The sequence below is a fragment of the Polypterus senegalus genome, chromosome 2, assembly GCF_016835505.1.
Source record: "Polypterus senegalus isolate Bchr_013 chromosome 2, ASM1683550v1, whole genome shotgun sequence".
Classification (NCBI taxonomy): domain Eukaryota; kingdom Metazoa; phylum Chordata; class Cladistia; order Polypteriformes; family Polypteridae; genus Polypterus; species Polypterus senegalus.
This window is the reverse complement of record NC_053155.1, coordinates 119,215,085-119,243,000: the sequence shown is the minus strand read 5'-3', so window position 1 is coordinate 119,243,000 and position 27,916 is coordinate 119,215,085. Positions and strand designations below refer to the sequence as shown.

Genomic DNA, 27,916 nt, shown 5'->3' with positions numbered 1-27,916 from the left:
CATCAAAGTAGCACACTTTTTATCAGAACACTAATATGTATTTTTTTCTTGCAAATGTGTCTTTTTGAGAGAGAAAGCCTCTCTGGACAAAACGCAGTGCTACAAAGAGAGGGGCGAGGACTCAGACTTGAACTCCTGCTCCCACTGTCCCAAGCTTTGTGGCTCCTCACTCATCTAAGATCACACATATAATCTTAAAGAGCATCATTTCTCTTTTTCATTGATCACTTAGAATGCACTTGACATCTGACAGATTTTAAAGCAATTAGTAAATGAAAACAGTGGAAGTGGCTTTGAAAATACATTATGACACAGATTCACAGTAAATGATGGCAATGACTGGAATGTGTTCGTTGAAAGAGAATGATGCAACCATTTTAAAACTTGAACTTGTTAGCATTTGAACATTAGCAGCTTCTAAAGGTGAACTGAACTTGACTATATGATTATGTTTTCAGAAATGAGTGGTCACGGAGTGCAACACAGCACTCAAAGACCAGATTTCAGTTTTTGGTCTGGTCACCCTTTGTGTGCATTTTGTGTTTATGTCAAGTGGATTTTGCTTCTGAGTTTTCCAACCACATTTCAATGACATGCATGTAAGGTTATTAGGTAAATTTAAAATGATCTGGTGAGAGGTGGTGTCCTGGGATAAGCTGTGTGCCTTTCAGAATGAGGTCCAATCAGGATAGAATAGTGTCACATATTTCCCAAGGCAAAAAAGAGGAAGCAAAGTTTAAAATGGCTCAGCGTAATTATGGGAGGGTGACTGTTGTTACTTCTGTAATGTGTGCAATGCACTGTTTGAGAAACGCTCATCTATGGCATATCTACTGCAGGTTCATCTGATGTTTGTTAAGTATTATATGGTAGGTAAAACTTTAAAAAAATTGAATTGAATTGAGATGAATTGAAAAAAGTAAGCCTAGTTGAGAATGATAGGCCACAGTATGAAAATTGCGGACAAACTGACAGTTTTGTGAAATTCCCCGGGGTGTCAGGGTAGTTTTTTAAAAAGAAGACATTTCTGGGGTAACCCCGACATATCGGGTCAAGGGGATTTAATGGATCCTTTTAGTAGTCATACATTATTTGGTAATACTCTGTATGTCAAACATGTTTTTTATCATTTTTGTAGCTTGTCATGTGGCAGTTGGCCTTTCTAATAATCAAATGCAAGCAGCACTATAACACAGAGTAGGTATCTGGCCATATTATCTTTAAACTGCAAATTCATATATTTACTAATCTGTTATAGTCTTTCTTTGACCTTTGCAAATATGCAGCTTTTATACTTCTGGATTTTGATTTCATTCATTTTCTCTGAGTCACAGATTCTTCTAAGTTCAATCAACTGAAGCAAAAAGAAGGAAAAAAACTAAATGAAAAATGAATAGCCTAAAGGATAAGTTTGGTATTTTTCAAGTCAAAGTTATTTCTTCAGATTCGTGGTGCATATTATTTACCACACAAAACTGTGTTCTTAAGTGAAGCATTTTTTTTTTACTTTTTTTTGTTCTTGCACTTTATAATAAGGCTTACAGTAATCTGGGTCCAAGCATGAAAAAAGGCTTAAAATTACCAAATGTCTACTTTGAAGCAGGAAAGTTTTAGATTTAAGTAAACGTGCCTTTTGTATTTATGAGGGATCCTTGTGACAACAAATTGAAACTAGAAATAACTATTTAAACAAGGAAATCTTGGAAAAAGTTTCCTTGATGTAAGAGTACATTTCCTGTTTGCTCTTCTACTCACAGCTTGTCGTGAGTGAAGTTTAGATGTAAATAAGGAACTTGATCAGCACAAAACCAAATTCTTGTCTGTGGAGTTTAGAGCAATGTTGTCTTTTAAGAAAATGGTTTCAAAATGTGCATAGTCAGGATGTGAACATACAGTAAATTTAGAAAACAAAACATTTTCAGTTTTCACCGACTTCCTTGTGGTAACTACAGAACCTTAAAGTAAAAACTTGTAGCACTTAGGTTGAATGTGAGCACTTGAATTGAAAGCGGACCATCAAGATCGTAGTGCTCATTTCTCTGTGAACTAGTATTTGTAGTCGAACAGGAAGATAAAGCAGGTTGCTGATCGCCCATTATTGAAGGCAACTGCAGTTCCAAAAAAATTTTGGGTGAGCCATCTCACTGCAGCTGCAAACAAAGTGGGCCGAAATGTAGTGTTGCTGAATGTATATAAGTAAACTGAAAATGAATGCTGTATAGACGAGTAGCTCTTGTGTAGGGTGGCAAGGCTAAACAATCATTACTCGTGCTTCTTCAAGGTCCTGGCATCATAGGTTTAAATTATGTGCCTGATCGTTGTCAGTGTAAATAATAATAATCTCCATACAGTACTCAGATCTCTCATGCATCAACACTAAATAAACATAAACACTACGAAAAAAAAGATCAAAAGCAAACTTACCCTAAGGAAATCTGCCCATGTGATCCTTCAGGTTTTTTCAAGAAGAATTTTGGAAATTGGAAAAATGTTTCCAGAACTCTTTGATTGATGAGTGCTCAAAATTGTTGTAGCCTTGCATAACAAAGTGAGTTCACCCCCTGAAATGTCTATGTTATATAGCAGTGAATGCAACCATCTCACTCTCAGCAACAGAGGTACTCTTCCTGAAAGGCCAAATGTTCACATTTCCCATGTGCAGCACCAATCAATAATGTTTTTTGCATTGCCATACCTTCCAGTATGCATATTTTGCTCTTTTTGCGTCTCAAATTCTGCTTTATATATTTTCCTCTTCAAAATATTAGATATCCTTATCAGTATATTTTGGCTCATACAAGTAAAGTTCAGCAATAATTCTAAATGTATCTTTGTCTTCAAAGTTGGACATTTTGCCTATTTAAAACGATAGCTTATTTGTCTAAATTCTGAAATAAAGCATACCCAAAAGCAGTAGGTTCTCAAAATGAAAATAGTGTGTCTGGCATTCGTAGCATGGGCTAGTGGAAACCATACTCCTGGGAGCTGAAAGGCTACCTTGGAGAGAAAGAAATTTGAACAAGATTGTAATACAAGACCAGTTTTCTTATAAAATGGTCGAATCTCACTAATCGTTTGTTTACCTTTTAAAATTTCCTTCTAAAGTGATGTGGATACACTGTTTTACAATATTTGTCTGGTAACTTTCTCACCTTTAAAAAATTGACATATTTGTTTAGACTTGGGATACATTAAGAACACAAGTTTATGTGGTAAATTAATATATAGCATGATTGTAAATAAATAACTTAAACTTGAAAAATACCAAACTCAATTCTTTAATGGTTGGGATGGAATGGTTTCAAAGGCCAACAACTCCACAGTAATCTAAACACCCTGTGACTACAGATATGGCAACTTTATACAATTGACTCTGAAAAGAAATCCAAAATGACTTAATGAACTTTGACTTAGATCTTTCTTTTTCTTATTTGAAGGAAGCATTGTCAGTGGTAAGTGAAGACCAGTCACTGTTCGAGTGTGCATACAGCGCCCCCCATATTCCTAAAACGGAGATGACAGCATCTTCCTCCAGCGAATATGGGCAGTCAGCAAAGATGAGTCCCCGTGTCCCTCAACAAGACTGGCTGTCTCAGCCACCAACAAGAGTCACCATCAAAATGGAATGCAACCCAAGTCATGTCAATGGTTCCAGGTAAGGGTTCTTTTTATTATTAAAATGTAGTTTATCTCATTATGGTGTAAAAAATAGACAAGAAAAGGATTGCAGATTAAGAGTGAAAAAGAATTTTGCTGAATCAAAGAAATGTGACTCATCTGCCACAAAGGAGTTAACAAAAGCATAAATCTTTTTATCAATATAATGTTATACAGTTTTAGAGTGCTACATGGGAACAAAAAGTCCTACATCTTTGCGTAATGAATCTTATTATCATCACACTCATCAAATCCTACCTTTATATAATAGTCTCAGACAATAAATGTATTTTTTTTAGTTTAAAGATTGCTACTATAACCAAATGTTGAAAAAAATCAGACCTCGATGCTAAAAATTAGAGCACTTTTCACTCTGACTCTCGGTTACCATTTCTATATAAAGTTCTTGTGTATTGAGGGTTTCCAACTTAGCAGTTATTTAATTACTAATACTGTGATCATACCAATTCAGTCTGACTTCGGGGCACACCACAGCATGGATACAGAGACAAACAGTTTTACCAGCAAGAACACTGCTGAGGTGACCCTAAAAATTTGCAGAGATCACCTGAGAGGTCCTCATCTTCTTATATAATACGTTACCGTGGCTGTTCGTTAGTCTGTCCAGGATTTTAAATCACCTATACCTTGTAAACCGTTTCACTTATTGACTTGAAATTGGGTACACATATACGTGATGTCTACTATCCGCTTTCGGGGTGTTGATTTTTATTACTCTTTTTATTTTTATTTTATTTTATTGTAGAATCAACTCACGGCAGCGCACAGCAGGGTGGCCGTGCGGCGCATGCGCGCCGTTCTCATTCCCTAGCACCTTCACTAATCATTCTTGAATCAGATTGAAGAGTTAAGTGCCAGCTTAAGAGAAAAATTAAAGAAAACGTACTAAGTAATTGCAACACAAAAATAAACACTCAGTTTTAACGTGAAAAGATGACGACGAAAGAAGAGAAGCAGTGGGCCGCTAGGGTGTAGGAAAGAAGAACTGCTCAAGAAGCAGCAAGCGCATCAACCTCTGAGCAGACTAATGCTAAACAGAGACAGAGAAAGAGTATGAAAACTAGGAATGCTCAAGTCAAGTGTATTCACTGCACATTATCGTGCAGTACGCCGTTACTGGTTTTGATTATAATTACCTTAGAATTCTAAATACAGAAAACCATTTGTCCCTGCTTTGTTGTTTTTGAAATCATGTCACTGTTTCAGTGTCCTGATTGCCTTCCACTGTGCCATGCCGTGTCTCTGTCTCTCTCCATTATCCCCCCTTATCTTCACCAAAGCTCTCTTTATTTATTGTCCCAAGAGTCTCAGCTTACCTTCTTGAAATTTCCTGGGCTTGTAAATTGGGGTTCATTGAATGCAAAGCTCAGCATATCTGTGTGACATTTCAGTGTCACTCACCCATCTAGCCCCATCTATATTCAGGGTATTATGCATACTCATTCAATACAATTTACACTCATGACCACCTGTGTGTTGATACTGTAATATCGTTTGTGATTTACATATGCATGCCAATCCACACTTAGGGCAATGATATTTATGAGCATGATTTGCACGAATACAGCTTACCTTAACATTACCTTACATGAAGTTGTAGGGAAATGTATAAATCTGTACCTTACCTCATGCATTGTAAGGGTGTTCAATGTTTGGTGCAAAATTTGAGAAGAACTTAGTTTTGGTATACATAAATCATAAGCTACCTTTTACATTTTATCTGATGTTGCAATACTTGTCTGGTTAGTTTGAAGTGATCAGCTTGCAAAATTTGTGATGAATATTATCCCATTTCTGTCAAATCATTGTCTTTTTGTGAGTTCAGTGATGTCCAGCGTTTCCAAAACAGTCAGCCTGTGATGATATCTGTCTGAACACCATCTTCAGGAAGCTCCTGATGAATTAGGACAGCTCACAAGTTCTTCTGAATCCTGAGTGGTTTTCTAGTTTATGAAAATTGATTAAATGTTTTTACTGCTACTCCTAAGAGTAGGCCCAAAATTGTGCCACTCTCAGATTTTTCAGACAGTTAGGACCGTTTCAGGCCTTAACACTCAAAATAGGCCAAGGCGTAAGTACTCAAAAATTGCACAGGGGCTAAATGCACAGAAAGACTTGAAAAGGCAAAGCACAAATGGGGAACCACTAAGTTAGAGTAAAAAGCTTTATATGTTTAATTTAATGTATTACATTCCAATTAAATTTCAAAGAAAAAGATCTAAATATTAAATTCCAAAATATCTATTCTGTCACCCAAAGGTAAAGAAAGAGTTTTTAATAAAAAGAACAGGAGTTAATATGTAGTCAAAAGGCAAAGTCAAATAAAAGCCAAAATAAAAAAGCAAAATAAATAAAATCAATAAACCATGATATCTAATCCTAAATACTAAATCAAATTTTTTACTCTGGAAAACAGATCACCATTAACCAGAACAACAAGTAAAGTAAAACTGCATGGACAAGTCTTTGTCATTATGAAAGCTAATCTAAAATGAGAAACAAATGTGAGAAGAGGTCTCCAAAACCTATTCAACATGTGCAATATTTGGAAAACTCAGAAAAAGAATTACTGTATATACTTACGTATAAATTGGGTCTTAAAACCAGAAAAATCGATCATAAAATCAGACCCCGACTTTTACGCCCCTTCAAAAATATGACACTTCATTTTTTTTTTTTACATCTTCTTGCTTCATGCAATATCTCGCCAGTTTGTCAGACGCATCTAATTTTGTTGCACCAGTACAGTTGCCAATTTATTTCACCACTGCAATGACTTTTAATTTAAAACCAGCTTAATATTATCTTCTGATCGAACGCTCCATCACAGGTAAGGGATGCTCTTACAATAAAGGTGTATGAAGTTGTGAAATACAAAAAACACAAAACAGTGTAAATGTTGCTTCGGAATAGTTTGAGTATTACCGTGTGGTTACGTAGGCACAATACATAGAAAAAAAAGCCAATGTGCTCTGTGGTTACTCTCTCAGGTGGCTGTTATTATATCATAATCTCTTAGATCAATAACATACGTTTTCTGTATTGGACTGACATTATAAAATACCGTAAATTATACGGTAAAATCAAGCCCCAACTTATCCGTGGGAGAACTTAAATGCGAGTATATATGGTAAATAAAATAGCTGATTATAACTATAATAATGCTAAATATCAAAACTAAGCACAAAATAAAAAAGAAAAACAAAATATCAAAGAAAACAGTATAAAAGAAAAAACAGAAAAGCCATAAATCAAACAAAACCAAGACTGCAAACCAAAAGTAAAAAGTATAGCTAAATCAAGAACACAAAGAATCGGAACAAAAAGAGTCAAAGACCACAGAGCTCACAAAAGGGGCTCACACACTCGCATAAACAATGGAATCAAAATAGCACGGCCAAATAAGCTAACTAATGCTACAACAAAGAATCGCGGTAATCAGGTGGTTTATATAGGGCTCTTCATATCCTACTGGAAGGCTGTAATTTAACTCTAGCGGGAAAAAGTACTGGGACAAAATTACAAACATTACAAAATGTGAATAGAGAACAGGCAAGGGGCCAAGGGGCATCAAAATGAAAAAGGCTTAGGAAAAAACATAGTTCTAGCACATGGGATTAGATTATGAAACAAAAAATAAAACTATTATGACCTTCTGTACCACACTGCTAATGCGTCAACTTGAATTCTAAAACATTAAAAAAAGCATAACTTAAGGCAGTCAGGCACAGCATTGTTATAGGTTTTTACTTGGTATTTTGTTTAATGTGACATTTTGAATTCTTCCCTGATATATGTCATCTTTGCATCTGTTAATTAGATATATTTTGGAACTTGTTTAGTACTTTTGTCCCAGATTGGAGGGGCTTATGTTAGCACAGCCAAGTGCACAATATACATACCTCTAAAATTTATAAAGTCATGTGATTATTGTTTTGCTATTGTAACTGTAATTTTTTAATATTGTATTGACCTGCAAATACTGAAAGAGTAAATCTTTTCTGAGCAGACTTTATTAAAATTGTAAAATAAATGATTAAAGAAACAAATAAAAAGTGAAATAACCAATCAGGTACTGAATTAAAGGTTGTTTCAGTTAAAGCTGGTGCTGGAGATCATGCTTTATAAATAGTAAGCTCATTCAGTATTATACATAGCAGTTGTTGATTACTGTGTTATTTTTTTGGCAGCTTTACATAAGTAAATTCCACTGGGTGGTGCTCAGCCTACTTAAAACAATAGGAAAGGGAACAATGGAATCTTTTTGTTTTAGTGCAGTTATTTTCTCTCTCAAAGAAACATTGTGGATTGTGTTACAGGTGCTGTGCCTCATACATCTGATGTTTCCTGTTTTACTGCATGTGCAGTGAAATATCTTACAAATCAGTGTGCAACTTATATGAAAATTAATTTTATGTAATCATCTCTTATTAATAATAAACACATTGTGATTTCCATTTTTAAGTAATATATTCTACAAAACACAATTACATAGTCAATTATCTTTTGTAAAGTTAAGGATTATGCTATTCTGTACCAGAAATGTATTTTGACAAACCATACTACACTATATATGCCATCTTCTTTACGGCATTTTAGAATAAACATACACTAAAGTGTAAAAATAATCAAATACACTTTAATGACTGGGAGAAACAAACACTGGTACAGAAAATATAAGTATATAATAAATACATTAAAAGTATCACTCTGATTAAAATTCTAAACTTATAATGGGAAACGTTTGCCTGATTCATTCTAATGATTGTCTAATTGGGGCCATGATGGTAAAACTAGCAAATAAGTGAAAGGTATTTAATACTTGGCCAGTTTAATACAATACCAATTAGCCATCAATCTTAAGTTCATTTTAAATCCACCTCAAGTCAAATTTGACATGTTTTACCCTTTTTCCTCAAGTTTATAGTACATTTTATTTTGTACCAAATAGAACAGCATGAATTTATTGAGGCATAGACTTAAGGTATGGAAACTGCTGCAAAGGTAAGCAGCCAGATTGGCTTATGTACTGTATATCCATCTACTCTAAACTGTTCCCTAGCCACATTAGCAAAAGAGGGTAAATTGATTAATCGTATTTGTTTTTGAAAGCTAGCAGACCAAGGTACTATATACAATGTGGAAGTGATATATTTTTAAATAACAGGATTCATTTAAATCTATCCATGATGGGGCAGCTATTAAAATCTAGTGAAAACAGAAGAGTTTTATTTTAGGCTATGAAAATCAAGATAGATAGGCCCAGAAGCCAAAAAAGTTAATGAACCAAAAGTATCAAAGCTTATCATAGAAACTAAAATTCATGCTGAAGAAAAATATGGCATGTCCTAACTCCCTTAAATAATTTGGAATGACTAAACACACCACAAGAATTCACATTTCATTCAGAAACTTCAACATCAACGATCAAACCGTGGTGTTTCATGTTGTACTTCCAATTGTTATGTGGTAGCAATGGGGAGCCAACAGAGAGGAGCCCTAAAACATACACAAAATGGTGCCACTTGTAATCAAAAACAAGAAATGATATGTCACAATATCAGATTTCTCTGTATTTCATATACAGACTAATCACATCACAAAAAAAATTTAATTTAATTGGTAATCAATCTAGAAGACCTGTAATAATCAAATTTAGGGAATTTATTTTTCACATTAGATTTAAATTAATCACGCAAAAGACGCACCAAATACGTTGTGAAAGAATAAAACTCTATGTGAAGTCAGAGAAAGGTTAAATTTTCAGTTTGATTATTTGCCTGTAAAATTCCAAATCAAGGCCTAAGAACAAACCATGTTAAAGTAGAAATGTCCAGTTCTGAATAGTGTTTCATGGAATTACCAAATTATTTCAGGAATTAAGAAGAATAATTAATTAAGCCTGCAGTGGGTTGGCACCCTGCCCAGGATTGGTTCCTGCCTTGTGCCCTGTGTTGGCTGGGATTGGCTCCAGCAAACCCCCGTGACCCTGTGTTTGGATTCAGCGGGTTGGGAAATGGATGGATGGAATTAATTAAGCCCATTGCTAATGGAATCATGAAAAACCTCTAAACAGGTCTGAACTGCAGATGCCCCAGAGACTTGTAACAAACTGCTCTACTCTAAATTGTTCTCTGTCCCCATTAACAAAGCAGAGTAAATGAATGAATTCTCTTTGTTTTTGAAAGCTAGCAGTCCAAAATACTATATACAGTGTAGACATGACAGTAATATATTGTTAAATAACAAGGTTCATTTAATTTTTTCTATTAATCTATTATATTTAAATTTATTATGAATCTATTAACTCACATAGTCAGGTTCAGTTTGTATTAAAGGGTGACACTTTTGTCTAAACGACTTCCTGATAAGTGTAAAGTCCATGCTTATGCCTTTTTCTCAAGAGAATTGTTTTATTAGATAAAATTCTGCTGTAGCTTAACGTGAATTAATGGGTATTAAACTAACACCTGAGGAGAGGAAACATTTTTTATCATTTTTATGCATCTTAAAACTGTAAGCAAATACACAAAACTTTATTGCAAAGAATAGAGATGGGTATGGGAGAAGTTTGGTGAGCTAGTCAGCACAATGCAAAACAAAAACACAGAAAACCTTATCTGCACAGATTGAGAAGCACTTTACAAATACATATAACAGATATAAAGCACACCTCAAAAATTACTCATCGTGTGTGAGACCATGGCATGGCTCCATTCCCGGAGTTCATTTTACATCAAAATAAAAAAACGTGGTGAGTGAAAAAGAATTGCTTTAAAAAATATTACTTGGCCACATGAATCTCTGTTTAGGTTCCAAATCTCTTTATTTCATGTTGTTTATTTTTATTATTTTTCGATATCATCATTCCATCGTTTTAATGACATTTATGCTATTTTGTGGTATAAGTGACCAACAATACTACAACACTTAAAGAGACACGTGACATCATCGCATGGCAAGTATTTAAGTAAGCTGTGACAGCACACCATTATCCTAGCTTTCAGATAGTTTTCAAAACCTAATTTTGTATAGGTATCATGTATATTTATTTATTTATTTATTTTTTATTTTGACAGGGTCTCCAGCATACTAGTTCACTTTTGCTTTGTTTCCTTTATTCAAATTCATTTTGTCCTATGGGTTTGTTCACTAGTGGCTTGATTTTCTGGCTTTTGACTTTTTGTCTTTCCTAACTATTATACTCTATTCTTTTCTTGATCCTTCTTCACAGGAATTAAAAGTCAGACTGCTTGTTGGTCTAAGTAAAAGAAGAGTCATATTAACATGTACAAATGTCACAAGTACCCTTAATTAAGTTCGAAATGTTGACACTTGAGGAAAAATGAAATATCACGTTGTAGTGGTTTTGTCAGTCAAAGACGGCCATATGATAGAAAGCGTCTGGGATAAAAAAAGACAACAGAATTGATGTGAGATGATTAACATGAGAAAAGCATATTGTAAGATTAACGAAAAACTGTGAGAGATCTTCCACACCGGTGGTGCAATGGTAGTACTGCTGCTTTGCAGTAAGGAGGTTGTGGGTTTGCTTCCTGGGTCCTCCCCATCATGGAGTGTGCTTTGAGTAGTGACAAAATCGCTATAAAAATGTAAAGAATTATAATTATTATTTAGTGATGCACCAATCATTTGGCCAATGGTCTAAATTGGCTGATTTTTACTACTAAGGACTTGATCGCTAATGGATAAAAATGGGCTGTCACAAAAAACTATTTTTTCAGCATCTGCTTTTCCAAACTTTATAGTAATTTAGTTGTGATGCTCCTTTACACAAGTTATTATGGTAGTTTAGCTACAGGAAGTTTTTCTTGCAGCAAACTTCCTGTAAACAGACAGCAGCAAGGCAGATTTTTCCAGAGAGAAAGGTGACCAGAATATTAAGGAAAGTGGAGTAAAAAACTAAAAAAATAAGAAATCAGAGGAGTCGACCTGTGAAATTAGAGAAATGGACACTACTTGTCTAAGTTATTTGGTGGGGGGCTTGTGTTTTGTACAGCAGCTCACATTTTCAATTAGAAAAGACGAAATAAAGAAGAATTTAAAAATTTCTCCATAGTAAACAATAAGCTTATTAGCATAAAAGCAGAATTTGTCTGTTTTACTTGTAAACCTGTTAAGCATATTAGTCTTGTATCTTTTTGTTAAACATTGTATGAACATTTGATACATTTTCAGCTTTTTGTACTATGTTTATTATTTGTTTGTGTGTGTCATACAGTATATGTTTTGGTAGAAAACAAGTACTACATAATTAAAACAGTAATGCATATTTGTAATTTTACCTCAGTAATTACAAATTATTTGCAAGGATGAAGGACAGGTTGACAGATGAGATTAGACAAGAGTTCCCGTGGACTATGATGTTTGCTGATGACATTGTGATCTGTAGCGATAGTAGGGAGCAGATTGAGGAGACCCTGGAGAGGTGGAGATATGCTCTAGAGAGGAGAGGAATGAAGGTCAGTAGGAACAAGACAGAATACATGTGTGTAAATGAAAGGGAGGTCAGTGGAATGGTGAGGATGCAGGAAGTAGAGTTGGCAAAGGTGGATGAGTTTAAATACTTGGGATCAACAGTATAGAGTAATGGGGATTGTGGAAGAGAGGTGAAGAAGAGAGTGCTGGCAGGGTGGAATGGGTGGAGAAGAGTGTCAGGAGTAATTTGTGACAGACGGGTATTAGCAAGAGTAAAAGGGAAGGTCTACAAGACGGTAGTGAGACCAGCTATGTTATATGGGTTGGAGACAGTGGCACTGACCAGAAAGCAGGATACAGAGCTGGAGGTAGCAGAATTAAAGATGCTAAGATTTGCGTTGGGTGTGACGAGGATGAATAGGATTAGAAATGAGTACATTAGAGGGTCAGCTCAGGTTGGATGGTTAGGAGACAAAGTCAGAGAGGTGAGATTGCGTTGGTTTGGACATGCTGAATATATTGGGATGATAAGATATAAGATATAAGAGATGGGAAGAGAAAAAGAGGAAAAGAGGAAGGCCTAAGAGAAGGTTTATGGATGTGGTGAGAGAGTACATGCAGATGATGGGTGTAACAGAACAAGATGCAGAGGACAGAAAGATATGGAAGATGATGATCCACTGTGGCAACCCCTAACGGCAGCAGCTGAAAGAAGAAGAAAAATTACAAATGGTTAGCGGGTACACTGTTAAAAAAAAAACACCTGTTAAATATAGTAAGATTTTTATAGCAAATAAAAAGCTGTAATGGAAGTGATGATTAAAATGATGCAAAACTATAACTGCATGTATATTTTTATTTAAGCATTTTTAACTGCCGGTATCAATTAACTGAATGTGCATATATTGAGAATATATTAGCTGCATTTATTGCCTTTTCACTTTTTCTTAAAAGGACCAAAAGTAACAATTGCAATATGAAATTATTTTAGTAGGACACAATTACTTTATTGGTCTTTGAAAATGTGTTAGTAGAGCAAAAAGGATCTTCTGCTGTCCCATGGCAGAATTAATTGTAAATAGTAAGATATGGTGGTGTCAGTCAGGTGCTGGTGAACAGTGCAATAGAAGACAGCTAGCAAAAAATATAAAAAAATCTTGGAGTAGTACTTGGATTACTTTTTCCTTTGCATTCCTGAGTATACTTGTATTGTGAATATTAGCTGCATTTAGTGTCATTTTCCATTCCTCTTAAACAAAGACCAAAAATGTTAATTCCACAAGGCTGAATTATCCCCATGAATTATAACAGTAATAGAAAGTGAGAGAGATTATTGTCTTTAACATTTTAAAAGTACATGAAAGCAGTTCATTTTTAAAAATGTATTTTGTACTACTTTGTACCAGTAGCTAATAACACAAAAATGCAGGTAACCCCAATATTTTTATAACTATTTTATTAAAAGAAAGATTACAATTTTGCCAATAGCCTATTGTTTCACAACATTCACTAAATCAAGATGTCAGGATGCTGTAAAACTGAAATAAGACAATAGTTGGGTTATTGTATTATATATCAACTCTTACTCCACTAGTTTTTCATACCATTCCTCTTTGCCAAAACATTCTAAGGATTTTTAGATGTTTCCAAAACTATGAAAATGCAGCTTAGGCAGCTTTCACATGAGTAGTTACTGGCTTGCATTTTTATCACCCTATAAATCTCCTATCACATATGAACTTGTTTCTTAGTGAAAAATGTTTCCTTCCAGCCTTTCTCAGATATTTCATGACTTTGGCAACAATCAAAGTTTCATATTTCTAGAACAATCTCAGTAAACCAAGCTATACTCATTTAGATAAATAAATACAAACAATAAAGGAAAAAAAAAACAGATCCTAATGGATAGTGGTGTTAATCCCTAACCTTTTGTGGACATTCTCCCAACTTTAAGTGTGGAGCACCTACCTACCTTCTATTCTTCAAGCTATGCGAAACTCACATAACAGTTGGCTTCTACTTGAGTTTTCTGGTTATTTTCCCTATAATTGTGTTTTTTACTTGCTGTGTTATTAAATTGCTTTTATACATGTGGTAAGATATAGGATTTGTCTGATGTCTAGGAACATGGAGCTGAAGGGCTATAATTCTTCATTGTCTTTTTGCTGTTTACAGTGCCTCACAGTTCCCTGTTTAGATCTTTTTGTTATAGTCAGATTTGATAATCAGACTTTGAGCACTGATGTTGAAAATGGTCTGATATTATTACATTATTTTATTTCCTTTTTAATCAGAATCACAATTGCTTTTATTCAACAATAGTTAATGTCTGGGAATTTAATTTGGTAGCTTTGGAACTGCTTATAAGCAAACACAGCATACGTACAAATAGCATAAATAATATAAGTTAAACAAGATACTGTACATTATAGGTAGGTGTAGAATAGTGCAATTCTAAAGGAAATGTGTGAATAAAGATGTGTGCGTGTATAGAGTGTATGCAAATGCACACATAAATGTTCTTATGCATACACAAACACTATGCCTTCTTATATGAAAGAACAGGCAGATAAGTGAGGAAGACAAGATAAATTACTGGTTTATGAGGGCAAAGGCTCTGGTAAAAAAAACTGTTTAGGTGTCTTATTAGTTTTAGCTTTTATTGACCTAAAGTGTTGTGGACACTAGAGGACACTATTACTCCTCAAATCCGACAACCAGACACAGAGGACAAAAGTTAAAAGCACCAAGAATTTCTTTTCATTCTTTTTTCTTCCTTCACAGTGCTCTTCAAAACTACAGCCGCAAATAAATGCACAATATATAATTATTATTTCTTACTCCTTCTTCCTTTTCTCCTTCACATCTCCAAACATGCGTTGTCCACCTTCCTCCCGACTCTGGCTCCCTTCTGTGAGGTCTGTCCAGTTCTTTAATATTTGCTAATCCGGGAGTACGTCTGGGCTTCTGCTCACATGACCTGCCAGCACTTCCGGGATGGGTGAAATCCTTGTCTCCTGTATATTCACAGCAACCCCTGGTAGCATCCACAAGGGCTGAGATACAGAACTCCAAATCGCACGATGCCTTGTGGGAATCTGGGGCACCACTGTAAACCAGGGGTGCTGCCCTCTTGCGTCTTGAAGTATGCAGTGCCCTAAAAACACTGCCTTCCCTCATCCTTTCATATCCGGGGCGTCCTGGCTGTCTCTTACAGTGTTTAATAGAGGGGAGTTTTTAGAACATCTGAGTTCCTGTGCGAGATAAGTGAGTGGTGATGCCTTTAACATGGTTTATGTCACCAAAACCAGACAACAATACTCATCTAGTGTCTTTTATACTGTGCTTATGGGTTCAGTTGGATTTCTTTTATTTTTGCTAGTGGCAATATTTACTTTAAAGAGGCACAGATTTGAAGATGTTATACTAATGTGCCTGAACTGTGACAGTACAGAGCTACACAGGACTTTGTAATGACAGAGCTAGGTTTTACTTGTTGGAGTTGTGTTCAGTATTTAAGATGATGCCTAATTGCACCATAATGCAAATGGAATGGAGGAAAAATGCCATCAGTGTGCTGATGTATTTTATATATTTATTTATTTATTTGTTTGTTTGTTTTTTGTAGTGGTTTCACCATATATAGTATTTTAGGTAAGTGCAGTATGTGCTTAGCCACTTTTTCAAATCAAAGTAGGTACAGCTGCTTTTATTTCTCAGGACCACATTACCAATGATGAAGTGCCATACAGTAACACTGACATGTTTTTTTTCCTTGGAAAAACCATCTAAAATTATCCAGAATGAATGCCTATTTAATTTTTGACTGCGTATTGAATAACTGCCTATTTATGATTGACTCTCTATTTAATGTTATCCAGACTCACTGCCTGTTTAATGTTTTATTGATTTTTTTCCTTGGAAAAACCATCTGAAATGATCCAGATTGACTGCCTATTCCTGTTATTACACCTCTTCTATTATCATGTAGCTGGAGGCCAAAGTACGCATATGGCTTCATACTTTTGATCAGTTTTTTTATGTGGATATTAGTAATTGTCACGCACAGAAAGCACCTGCCAACCCCCAAACACTTTCTTGTGTAATAGAACACTTGAAGCAATAACTTCTGCATGTTTAAATTTTAGATGAGAACTATATCTTGCAGCATTTACTAGTTGCGGAACCAGAATATAATGTTATTCACCCTATCTAACTTTATTTTGGTGTTGTATCATCATCATCAGCGTGTTTGAAGATGGTTCATGGGAAGCCTAACAATCGAGGACTGCAGAGGGTGTATTAGCTTTGGGTCTAAGAGAGATAAAGAGAAAAATAGAGTTTTGAACTTGACTCACAAGATAAAAGCCTAAACATATATATAAAAGTGTATAAAAAAGATCCACTGGTGTCCCATCATTAAATTCATTGTAAATAGTGTAAGGAACTGATTTAATGATGATGTCAGTGTGGTGCTGGCCAACATTGCTTTCAATGCATGACAGAGAGCAAAAATTGTAAAAAGGTATGGGCTCCAAAACCACAGAATAAGCAACACCCTTGATACGCACATCAAAACAGAAATAGAAATGGAATGAATAGAAATGGAATCAGAAGATGAACCATAAAATTAACCAAAATCAAAACAGGCAAGACCAAAAAAAAAAAACCATGATGACCAATTTGTTGACCTCTAAAGCCCCTAAAACAAAGTTTTAGTAATTTTTAGAGACCAAGAGAAAGTGTAAAAAATGAAAAATAAATGCCAAATTATGACAAAAACAATGTCATGATGACAATAAATGTACAATATTGAGCATGTACTACCTGTTAACGTACAGTGTGCATCTTTAGGATTTAAGAGGAAAACTGGAGTAACCAGACAGTGCCTGAAACAGAATTTGAATCCAGGACTCCGGAGTTGTGCTCACACCCTTTATCTAATACTTTGTATACTGTAAGCAACTTTACCTTTGATTGTAGGAATTAGTCTGATTCTGCACACTTCTATCAGCATCCAAGATTTTGCCTTTTTTTTTTTTTGCAGAAGAGTTTTATACTAACAACTGTAATGGCATCCCCTATATACGACCTTCTTTAGAAGACTCCAGAGATTTACAATTAAGACTAATTTTCAAACTCTGACAACAATTTCATCCTCTCATCAAGCCATATGTTTGTAAAGTTACTCTTCCTTTGCATTTTAAATACCTGTATTTTTATGCTAAAAACCTAGTGTTCCTGTCAGAGGGTGATAGACTTTGTGACAAAACATCTTGATATTTGGAGCTCTTACCCAGGCAAGAGCCTTTATCCCTCTGAAGAGAAGCAGGGTAGTAGCAAGGTGCTGCCACCACCATGCAATTCTACTAGATGTTATTATTTATTTGGTAATGAGGTGTGTTTACTATGTACTAAGCATAACTTTTACAATTAATGGCAAAATGTGTTACCTTGGTGTTGTCAAACCATTATTAATTTTTTCACATGGATTTGTGAAACTGAATCTGTCATTTGAAAAACGTATACAGGCCTGGAAATTGTTCTTAGGTGAGAAATGGCTTCTGTCATGCTCAGACTTGTGAAGAATACACAAAATGTTTGTATTATGTAAGAAGCGTCCATGCACTGGCATAAATGTCTTCAGAAATTTCTTCTTAGGTTGATGTTGGCTTCTTTGTAGCTTTCCTGATAAGCTTTCTTTTTGTTTGATCATCACTTTTGTGGGTGCCCTTATCTTTGCAATGCCTTGGTTGTGCCATATTTTCTTCACCTCCTAGTGATGACCTTCACAGTATTCCATGAGATATGCAGTGACTCTGTTTTTATATAATATCCTTCTTGTAATGCCCTGATCTTTGCAGTGTCTTGGTTGTGCCATATTTTCTTCATCTCCTAGTGATGTCCATCCATCCATCCATCCATCCATCCATTATCCAACCCACTATATCCTAACTACAAGGTCACGGGGGTCTGCTGGAGCCAATCCTAGCCAATACAGGGCACAAGGCAGGAAACAAACCCTGGGCAGGGTGCCAGCCCACCGCAGGGCACACACACCCACACACCAAACACACACTAGGGACAATTCGGAATCGCCAATCCACCTAACCTGCATGGCTTTGAACTTACTGAAAGGCAGCAGCACTCCTAGTGATGTCTTTCACAGTATTCCATGATATATACAGTGACTTTGCAGTTATACCAAATACTTTGTGGGATCTCTACTGCTCAATAAAATGATCTTGAAGATGTCTATTGAGCTCCTCCAGGCCCAGCAATATATCCGGAAAACAGAAACCTTTGAGGAAGTCTTACAGGAATAGGGCTATTTGGTATAACATCAGCTGGTTTCAGATGAAGGTCATCTTACATTATCTGGAATGTGGCTGGTTAAATGTGAACACAGTTATTATCCCCAATAATAAAGTGTGTCTACACTTAAGCAATGAAGACTTTTTTGTAGTATTTTAAACATGTCTCCTAAAACTGATCCATTTGTTTTACTTAAATATTGAAGTAACAGGATCTTATTAATGGTGAAAGTTGGTATATTATTGGTCTTTATTTCAATCTTTATATCAACAAAAGATGAGATTTTAATAAGAGTGTCTACATATATACAAATATTCTCGAAAAATAGAAGAACAAAATATGCACAAGTGGTGAGATTGACAATAGATGGTGTGTTCCTAAACTATGATAAACTTTCTGTTGAGAACCTGAGGAATGTCAATGTGTTTGCATAAGTTATACAAGGGAAATTCAGTTGTTCACATTTGTCAGGTGTCCAAACCTCTAACATTTCCTCTGCAATATCATATTTCTCCAGAGCATCGCAGAGTTCCCTTCAATGTTGTATGGGCAGAAGCTGAACTTGATAAGACATACACACTGCATGTAGGTCCATATTCCCATTTGCTTCATTTCTCACTAATACTGTCTTTCATCAATGTACTTAATAATTTTCATTTTGGCGCAGCAGCACAGTGAACAAATTTCTTAGAATACTGTTTCTCTGTCCTTTAAATGCATTCCCAGTTATCACTTTTTAATTGCGCCTGTTTAGTAACATGCAGGAACTCTTTATGCGTCCACAACAGCCTGAATTCTTTGAGGCATGGACCAAACAAGAAACTGAAAGTATTCCTAAGGGATACTCGTTCATGCAGACTCAACTGCATCACACAATCACACATTTCCAGAAGATTCCTAGTCATATGTTTATGCTGCAAACCTTTTCTGTTACCTCATCTATAAGGTACTCAAATGGACTGAGATATGGGGATTGTGTAGGCTATTGTAACAAAGTGAAGACACTGCCATGTTTTTGGAACCAGCTTGAGATGATGGGTGCTTTTTGACATGGTGCAATATACTGCCAGAAGTTTACAAGTGAAAAAATCTAGATTGTGGCCATAAAGAGAGACACATGGTTAATAACAATGCTTAAGTATGCTAAGACATTCCAATAACTTTCAATTGATATTAAGAGTCTTAATTTTTAGCAAGACAATATTCAATCCATTGTTATGCTACCTCCACCAGCCAATGCCATTGACACAAGTCAGCATAGCACCTTGGGGTCATGCTGGTGATGCCTTTCTGATGATGCCAACAAAAACAGACCGGGCAACTTGTTGTTTAATTAAAGAGCATAAAATGTCCAAGCTATATGCGTTTCTTACAGATACATTTGGGAATCTTCTACCAGATTGCCCAGTGTTTAGAGATACAGACATTTTAATAAATCCACTATGCAAATGTAGTATGCATAAAAATGAACTTGACATTTTCTTCAACATTTTTTTGTAGTTCTGCTTGCTTAATTTAATTATTGCTTTCACGTATTATAATATAATAGCAGTGCAGTGTCATTGTTTATTTCATGGTATTAACTCAGTTAAGAATAGATCTTTTTAATTCAGTATAACTAATTTTTTTTCTATAAAATTAAAAATTATACAGAAAACAAGTAGAAATACATGTACTTTAGAAATATATATAGTAAAAACACAAGTGACAAGAGAATGGGTTTCCCTCTATAAGGTTTATTTAGAGAGAATTTATTGGCAGTAACCAACAGTGCCCATGCAGTCAGTAATTATGAGTTTATTACTGTATATAGTTATACATCTCATCTAGGAGAAACACTATATTCTCTTTTATAACATTGTGTAGAAGACGATGTCCAAGACACACTTCAAAGTTCTACCTAGTACCATGCCCACGTTCTTTTTTTCATTAAACAATACAGAAGAGTTAACATATTCCCTAGCTGCATTGTCTCAGAACAATGAGAAATTTGTAACATTCCACAAGGAGGTAACTTGAGTTTATTTGGAAGGGTGGGCCACTGAATCAAAAGACATGCACGTGTTTAGCAGAAAACAAAAAGCAAAGCCATTTGGAAGGGGCGGATGGACGGAAAGCATTGGGAAGAGAACCGGAAAGCGCACAGAGGCAAAACAAACAAAAGGAGCAGGTTTCTTATCCTAATGGCTTTTTCCTCTTCCTCCAACATAAAAAATATGTGACAGAATTTTTAGAAAACTCATCCAGTTTTAGAGTTTAGATGAGCCAAACTTTCTTTCTAGTAATGCCTTCTTTCTAATATATGTGTGTGTATACACTATGTATAGGAACAGAACACTTCTAACTAGGTGCCCCAATGTGGGAAAAAGCAGGGTGATAATTCATCCATCTATCCATCATCCGACCCGCTACATCCTAACTACAGGGTTAAGAAGGTCTGTATGGAGCCAATCCCAGCCAACACAGGGCGCAAGGCAGGAAACAAACCCCGGGCAGGGCGCCAGCCCACCGCAGGGTGCGTGCACACCCACACATACACACACACACACCCACACACCAAGCACACACTAGGGACAATTTAGAATTGCCAATGCACCTAACCTGCATGTCTTTGGACTGTGGGAGGAAACTGGAGTACCCAGAGGAAACCCATGCAGAAACGGGGAGAACATGCAGAGAGCATGTGGAGAGCAAACCCAGGTCTCCTTACTGTGTGGCAGCAGCACTACCCACTGCGCCATCGTGCTGCCCCGGTGATAATTCAAACTTCTAATAAATCAAATAATAATGTTAGAATGTATGTCATTAATAAAGAAACACAGAAGATGGAGTCATAAGTAGAATAAATAGAGTCAAAAAGTAAGTAAAGAGAAAATTAACAAAACCTTTTCTGACACATTGAGGCTTACTATAAAGGTTTCACTGTGACTGCTTACCTAAATACGTGCTGCTCCCACTCCCTTCATGGTCTATCTCTCATTAACATTGAGGTCATATTATCTCCTGTGCCTACTTTACTCCCTTTTGTCCCTAGAAACAAGGAGCACAGGAAAACACTCTGGTGACTAGAGTATCCATACAAAAGCTGGTGTCACAGCACTGGTTCGACTAATTTTTTTTGTACTGGAAAGAAATTATCATGAGGGAACAAGATGTACCTTGTGATTTGTGAAATATACAACCCAGGTTCCCCCGACCCAATAAATAATAGCATATTAGCCCTATAATGGATTACAGAGGTCAGGTAAGGCGAGCATAGACACCAGTAGAAGAGACTGTAGCCTGGAAATAATAGCTGGATTACCCAGGAATTTTATCCAAATATGCTCTATACCGTTGTTAACTGAATCTAGTTTTGAGGGGTTAGGCTGAGGTTAAAATTTGCCTACAGGGGGGTTATGTAGTCAGATATTTGATGTAAAAAATATATATATATGCCACTAAGCTCAGCTGATAGTTTTCTTAACTCCCATTTTCTTCCTTGAATACCTCAATTGATTAATTTCTGCTTTAGTGAGTGGTTAAACATACATTTTGTCTGTTATTTAAAAGCTCACATTATGTACAAGGTTTAGGCCGTCCTTGCCATATGATATGTTTTAAAAGAATACTCCGAAAAATTGCTAGTGATAGTCCACTTATAAATATTCATACTTTCTAAGCAACATCTGGTGCAATATTGGTAACACTTGGTAATTTGTTCAGTTTTATCCATTTAAATTTTGATTAAGTCAGAAGATTATTTTATTTTTAGGCAGCACAAATAGTTTTCCCTGTTCTTGACATTAACAATAGTGCCATTTTCTTCAGACATTTGTTTTCTGTAATGTGTTCCATTTGTGCATTTTAAGAAGCATTCTCAGAGAAAGGTAAAATGTAAAAAATGGTACTTAAGGATACCACCAGTCTAACCCTTAAATGTTTTGTAATACGATGCACTAGAAAACCTGATAAGCGACAGTTAAGAAGTGTCATCACACATTACTTAATTAATGACACTAATTCTAGTCAATATTCAAATAGTGATTTCTGCCCATATTGTATATGATACTGTATATATGAATAAAAGTTCCTGTCATTCTCATACTTTACCCTATCTGTTTTAATTTTTGGAATTAGTGCAACTGTAATTTTTAAATGAATACATAGCATTCCATTTACAATTATGTTTAAGTATAGGATAATAAATGCCTCATATACAGTATCAGTGAAGCTAAACAACTAAAGCCATGACCGGAAAATTTGCTAAAAAAAAACCTCAATAACCCTAGCATGAACCTGAAAAGAAAGCCAAACGTCGGACCTACACTAAGCTTGGAATAACCAAGCATAAAAAGTGTGAGCACCTGCTTATTTTAACTGATTCCTAATTGGTCTACAGTGCTTTAAACAAACAAACAAATAAATAAAAGACACAGCCCATAAACAAGTACTAGATATTCGGTTTTATGGAAACGTATTTAATGATTGCTTTCATTAATTTTCTTCTTCAGCCACCCTGCACAGTTGCTTTTCTCACTCCTTCCATCTGGAAAACATTCCAGGACCATTAACACTAGCACCAATAGATTAAGCACCGCTCAAAGGTTGAACAGCCAGTAATAATAACTTATGATGTATAAGTTTGTGCATGTAAGTTAAACAGTCAGACATAATAACAAATATAGTGTGTATATATATCGGGATACTGTATATAACGTATAGATAGATAGATAGATAGATAGATAGATAGATAGATAGATAGATAGATAGAAAACAGGCCTTTAATGAGCAGGATCAGCTTATTAATGTTTTTATATAATTGTAAAATATTTCTTGCTTCCACCCCTTTTCCAGATGGCAGTATCCACAAATAGATGTAAAGTCTTATATATGTAGTCTCCAGTTTCTGTTGGCAGTCGAATATAAATGTCTAGTCCCGGTAACTGATATACTGTATTTTGTTCTATTTAATTATTTATGAAATAACTTTCAGTAGCCTTCAGATTATTTCATATTACCTGAATATTGTTGCTTCTTTCTTGTTACTGGCTTATTCACTGCAATAAATAGTAAGCTGTATTTGGTATTTACTCATCTTTATGATATATTAATCTCATATTATTTCTGGTTAATCTCTGTATAATGATCAGACTATCACTTTTTTGTTTTTCTAAACAGTTCCGGGGGCTCTAAAAATACTTATCTTAAAAATTATTTGCATTCAGCCCCTGACAAAACCTTGTTTTAGCATGAGTGCACTCCTTTTGATGTTCTCTGAGACATGTGACATCATTACCAGGATGGCATAAAGGTCAGGCATTCCAAGTTTGTCACGTTTCAGGCATGGTTAACCCCTAGGCTAGGTTTAAAACATCTCATTTATATTTATTTTGTTTCTTTTCATGTTAACAATGTTGAAGTTTTAGTTTGTATATGTTAATGTGTCTTCTGTTATGTTCCCTGTGTTTTGTGGTTGGTCCCCCAAGAGATGGAGTCACCTGCAGGTGACTGCCTTCAGTCCCATAAAGACTGAGGAAAATCCACAGCCCCTTGTGATTCATTGAATGCATTTGTGGTGTGGTGAGTTCTCTAGTACTTATTCTGTGCTTTTGTGATTTACTATATTTTGACCTGTTGCTCTGTTTTTCGACTGTTGTTTGATTTGTGTATTGGGACATTTTTGCCTCTGGATTTTGTTTACCTTTTCAGGCCACTCCTTTTGCATCTTGTGCATGCTGGAGCTTTATTATGTAATAGAGCATTTTTGTGACAATAAATATTTTTATTTTACAATGATTCTACTGTACATTGACATTTTCGTTATTAGCCAGAGATTGATGGTTTTCTCCCCTCTAGTGGACATTTTGAGTATTTTTTTATTCTTTATGCTTAGGAACTCTCTAGTTCACAACAACAGCCTTAAATTCTACTGTTACTGTTTTTTCTTGAGTCTAAAGTTATGGTTATGAAGTATTTTTTTGTCTCTTTGGCCAAGATTTTCAACTGCTTTTTGGCTCAGTTTACCTATTAATTGTCAATTTTGACTTTGCGAATTTTAGTTTCTCACTCTTGGCTCTGTTTGCTTTATTTTTGTTTTCCCAGTTTTGACCTTTGCTATGTTATTTTTGACTCGTCTCCTGATTCCATTTCTGTTGTCTAGTGCAGTCAGTATACTGGCCTCCTCGTTGACCATTCCCTTACTACTTAATTGATGAGCAAATCTTTAAGGGTGACTTTTGCATTTTCGTTTTAACTGTTACATTCAAATGCAAATGGGCCTTATTGTAATAGCGGCCTTGAGGCTGTTTTCTGTGCTCTACTTTTCTTATTTTCTTAATCATCCACTACAGAAATGTACATATCTAATTGCTTCTAAATATTTTTTTTCATTAATTTACTGATTGTTCCCCAACAGTTCCAACATCTAAAAGGTATTTCTTTAATGACTTTAATTACAAAAATTTTCTATTGGTCAACAAAGGATTCTTATTTTGTTGGTATTATACTCGTAACATAAAGATAACAATTTCTTCTATGAACTACTGTCCCTGACATTGCCTGTTTTTGGGTAATCACTGGTAATGTTTGAAGAACTAAAGTTTATATTATCATAACATACAGAGCAAACCCCTTTTAAAATATTAATTAAAATCATTCCAATTTATTTGCACCACTGTATGCATTGGTTTATAGCGCACTCCCAATGCCAGAATCTATGTTTTGCAGGATTCTATGCTATCACAGATATTCTCACCAAAAGGTTTTGCTCATATCCTCCTTGCCTCATATTTATTGTCTATATGCTTGATATGCTGGGTATGGATACCTCACATCTTTGTTTTTTTTTCTATATATGTTTTCTAAATAAACTGAATCGAGTCATGTTAATCTGATATTCTTTACTTGGATTCAACCAGACTTCTGTTACTGCTCTAAACGTTTATTCATTTGCTACTACTGTATATACAATGTGAACTAGCAACATGAAGCAATATATTTATAATATTTCTTGCATTAAAACTAGTTTTCATAGTATTTCATCATACTCTCTTTACTCTGTTCATAGATAGGAGCCATGCATTTACCTTTACAATTTCCTTAACCTTATCTGGATAAGAGTTTGGCAAAGATAGAATTTCTAAAGCAACCACCTTGTCAGTTCCACACATGAACTTTTCATATAGTTCTTTAAATTTCACTTGTAGAACAGACACTTTCATCTGCTCAGGTCATTTGTTCAAATATAGACAATAACAACTGTGTCCACCCCAGTTCTGTTTTGAAGATTATCACACATGCCAAGAAGTCTCAAGTCTCTATTCCAGGTAAAGAACACAACATACAAGAATACCTGTCTAAACATCAAACGTACAGTATACAGTATGTCACTAACCCTAACAACTGAGTCCCCTATCATAATGACTTCCATTTTTTCTGAGGATCATTTTAAAAATGGCCTGCCTGGCTACTTCAATCTAGCCAAAAGAGCATATGCCTGTAGCACTGAATACTCAGGCTTTGCTATTCTTCACCTTAATTTCTTCTGGTGACTTATTGTCACATCTGGGACAAGATAAGAGGACACAAAATATTTCATCGTTGATGAAAGGTCTCACAGTTGGTGAACACATGAATTATTTTCCCTTTCTTACGTGAACTGCAAAGATTCCAGCTTCTAAATATCTGGGCCATGTTATAGTGGTATGCATTAATAAAGCATTCCTATCATAATCCTAAACATCTGTTCACTGTCCCTGCAGGAATATTGCTAGAAAAGATAACAAAATATAATGAAAGTATGTGTAGGGGGTTAGATATAGGATGTACTGTAACTCCAGTTGAGACTTTGATTTTCATTCTTAAAATTTTAAGAGTTGAGCAATGACTTCAATGACTTCTCATTCAATATATCTATTATTTATCTGGAAAAGATACAGAAACTCTGTACAGCAGCTTCCTGCCGCAAGGCAGTATTCATGGCCTTTGAATTCATTACCCCATTTCAGAGGTCAGTGTCATTCAACAGTGACCATTATAATACAAAATGTGGAACAAATGTCAACAAATGTTATAATATGCAGATACCTGTTTTGTAAATACTAATTTGCCTTGAGCTTATACACTTAACAGTTTTGCTTGCTGTTAAATATTAATCATATTTTTCATGTTTATTTCATGTGGCAGGCACTCTCCTGACAACTGCAGCATAGGAAAAGGAGGGAAGATTGTTGGTGGCTCAGACAGTGTTTCCATGAACTATGGCAGCTACATGGAAGAGAAACACATGCCTCCTCCTAATATGACAACCAATGAGCGAAGAGTCATTGTGCCCGCAGGTATAGCAGAGCATTGTTAATAAACTATTTATATGCTTACTTACAATACCTTTAGGAAGCTACATTATATTTGCTTTTGCTATATTGAAACTGTGCTATACTGTTCTAATAATAATCAAGCCATTGTTTAAAGAAGGGTTATGGTTATATCATATATTTTCAAATCAGGAATCAGGAACTCCTCAAATGTTACAATGAAAAATGGGAGAATACACATTACATTCACACAGAAATACGTTATCAACCAAGTCAATACGATGTCTTTGAACTTTGTAAAACAAAAATGACTACTAGAGTGGAGTTCACATGTATGTAGAGAGAATAAAAAGTGTAGGCCAGAATCGCCTACAATGTCCATATGCATATTTATATATATTCTATATATCTGAAGTGTATTAAAAAATGTAAAATGCAGTATTTAAATATAATAAGGTTTATAAACAAGAGAAAAGCACTCAGCTCATTTGATTAACTAATAATTTGCTTGTCTCATTCTTAATAAAATCGTTGCTGGAAGCAAAATCTTTTTTATGATAATGAACTAGTGTATGTAGTCAGAATTTTGCAAGCTTGATTATTCGTCAAAAGTATTTATGATATTTGTTTTTGTTGACCCACTGAATATGAGGTCGCTAGCCAGAATTGGACGGCATAGAGCAGGGATAGGCCCAGTTAGGTCTTTGGCGATAGACAAGCATGTGATACTATAGTGTGATGATGAATATCAATCATCATGTTGGTGAAGATAAAAAGGTGCTATGATTGCTAAGCACTAAATATGTAGTAGATGCCACAGGAAGGGATATACTGTAGACAGGGACCTCTGGGAGTAGGAAATGAGATGTGACCTTTAAAAATAGCACGCAGTACCTCTAGAGGATCCTCGGAGAAAGGCATCTCAGCAATTGCCAGGTCAAGGAAAACATTGAGGCTATGGAGGGCTTGGAAATGGCAAAGGACATCTTCTCAGCTGAAGGTAGCACATAAATCCAGAGAAGGAGATGGACATTGAGGATGGGCACTTGAAATGTTGCATTACAGATCTATAAGCGGGTCTTTTTAGACTGCTTAAGGCTTAGGGTGTCTGGATGTCACTATTGAGATCTCTAGGTTTGTGAATTTGTAGTAGCAGTACAGCAAACCCATAACCCATGAAGAGATTTTAA

General features: G+C 35.4%; 1 protein-coding gene across 4 annotated transcripts in view; it reads left to right on the top strand.

Moving 5' to 3' along the window:
* The window catches only part of erg (ETS transcription factor ERG), a 289,025-nt gene that overhangs the window by 223,982 nt on the left and 37,127 nt on the right, over positions 1–27,916 (top strand). For all 4 annotated transcript variants that reach the window (XM_039744465.1, XM_039744467.1, XM_039744468.1 and 1 more), the window contains 2 exons: positions 3,438–3,655; positions 26,599–26,750. In XM_039744465.1, the coding sequence (XP_039600399.1) occupies positions 3,438–3,655; positions 26,599–26,750 (370 nt within the window). The remainder of the gene's footprint in view (positions 1–3,437; positions 3,656–26,598; positions 26,751–27,916) is intronic.